The sequence below is a fragment of the Gavialis gangeticus genome, unplaced genomic scaffold (assembly GCF_001723915.1).
Source record: "Gavialis gangeticus isolate Ggan-Ray unplaced genomic scaffold, GavGan_comp1, whole genome shotgun sequence".
NCBI lineage: Eukaryota > Metazoa > Chordata > Crocodylia > Gavialidae > Gavialis > Gavialis gangeticus.
Genome location: NW_017729030.1, coordinates 31,329,173 through 31,330,626, shown reverse-complemented (window position 1 = coordinate 31,330,626; position 1,454 = coordinate 31,329,173). Strand labels below are relative to the sequence as shown.

The window sequence follows — 1,454 nt, the reverse complement described above, 5'->3', positions numbered from 1 at the left end:
TTAAAATCCCTGCAGTCCCCTCAGCATCGGAGCAAGTGACACCCTCCTCCCTCCACTTACCAAGGCTTAGGCTGTACCTCTCCCATGTAGCTGGTCTGTAAAAGGGCCAATCTACCCTGCCTCCTACCTGAGCACAGACTACCCTGGCTAAGTACCTCCCTCAGTCACCCCCAGTTATACCTGGCTCTCGTTACACAATAAACTGTGAGCAGAATAAAGCAGAAGGCAGAGTAGAGTTACACCTTATAAATTAACTAAAGTATATATATATCTATAGATATAGAAGTACGTGTGCGCACACGCCCAAAAGCTTGCAAAGAACAATTTTTCCAACAATCAAGTTGGTCTAATAAAAGATACCATGTTTACCCAAAGAACCTTATCTATTTGTACACACACACACATATATACACTGCATAAGTTTCAGGTATATAAAGCTATATGCTTAGACACACACACGTCCCCAGGCACACACACACCTCCGCACTTATGTCCATCCACCCATACATCCCCTCCCCCACACACGTACACATACACGCGCCCCCTCACTCCAACGTGTGCCCACACACGCACACCCCTGCACGCTTCGACAGCTTGAACCTGCCTGCACCAGGCGGGTGGGAGCTTCACCCGCGGTAACCTCGCGCTGCCCGCACGGATCCCCGTGCACCCCCCAGGCTAGGCTGGGCGGTGCAGATCTCCCGCGTCCCCCCGCGCTCAGCCGGGCCCCGGGGACAAAGCCCCACTCAGCAGAGAGCGGCGCAACGCGCCCCGCCCCCTCCCGCGAGCTCCTCACCGCTGCCGCTATCCCCACCGGTACGCGCGGGACTAAGAGAAAGCGGAGCTGCCGCGCTCGCGCCCGCGGGGCGGGGAAAAGGCTGAAGGTCGCCTCCGGCCCCGCCCCTGCCCCGCCCTTCCCTTCCCTTCCCTTCTCGGGGCGCACGCGCGGCGCCTCGTTTCCCTCCGTATTGCGCATGCGTAACTTTTCACCCTCCCAGCTGGCCAGAAAGTCGCACCTGAAAAGCCGGGGGGACGGAGTCGGCCCGTGACGCAGCGTGGGCGGGACCCTTTCAGGGCAACCTCCGCCCCCGCGCGCGGGTGCCCTCTGCTGGGTGCGGGTGTGCGGGGCCGGAGCGCCATGGCCGATGGCTGGAGCCGCGAGGAGCGGGAGCCGCTGCTGAGCCCGGCCGGGGACGGGCCGCTGGAGGAGGGGGAGGGCAGGTAGGGGCCGTGGCGGAGCGGGCTGCAGTACAGGGCAGGGCCCGATGGCACGTGCTGCGGGCGCCTGCGGCTTTGCTGGAGGCGCGAGGGGCCGCGCCCCCCCCCCCGCTTCTATCTGAACGTCTGTCCGCAGCCGCGTCCCAGAGGCCTGCGTCTGGCAGGGATAGCTAGTCCCTCTCCTCTGCCCCGGCAGGCAGCCCGGCTTAGCCAACGTTGTGGGAAGGGATTTGAAA

The 1,454-nt window shown here is 62.2% G+C and overlaps 1 protein-coding gene across 1 annotated transcript in view; it reads left to right on the top strand.

Moving 5' to 3' along the window:
- The first annotated feature begins 1,078 nt into the window (after positions 1-1,078).
- Positions 1,079-1,454, top strand: part of MFSD8 (major facilitator superfamily domain containing 8) — a 19,952-nt gene continuing 19,576 nt past the window's right edge. The window contains exon 1 of the mRNA XM_019522083.1: positions 1,079-1,221. Within this exon, the coding sequence (XP_019377628.1) occupies positions 1,139-1,221 (83 nt within the window). The 5' untranslated portion in view covers positions 1,079-1,138. The remainder of the gene's footprint in view (positions 1,222-1,454) is intronic.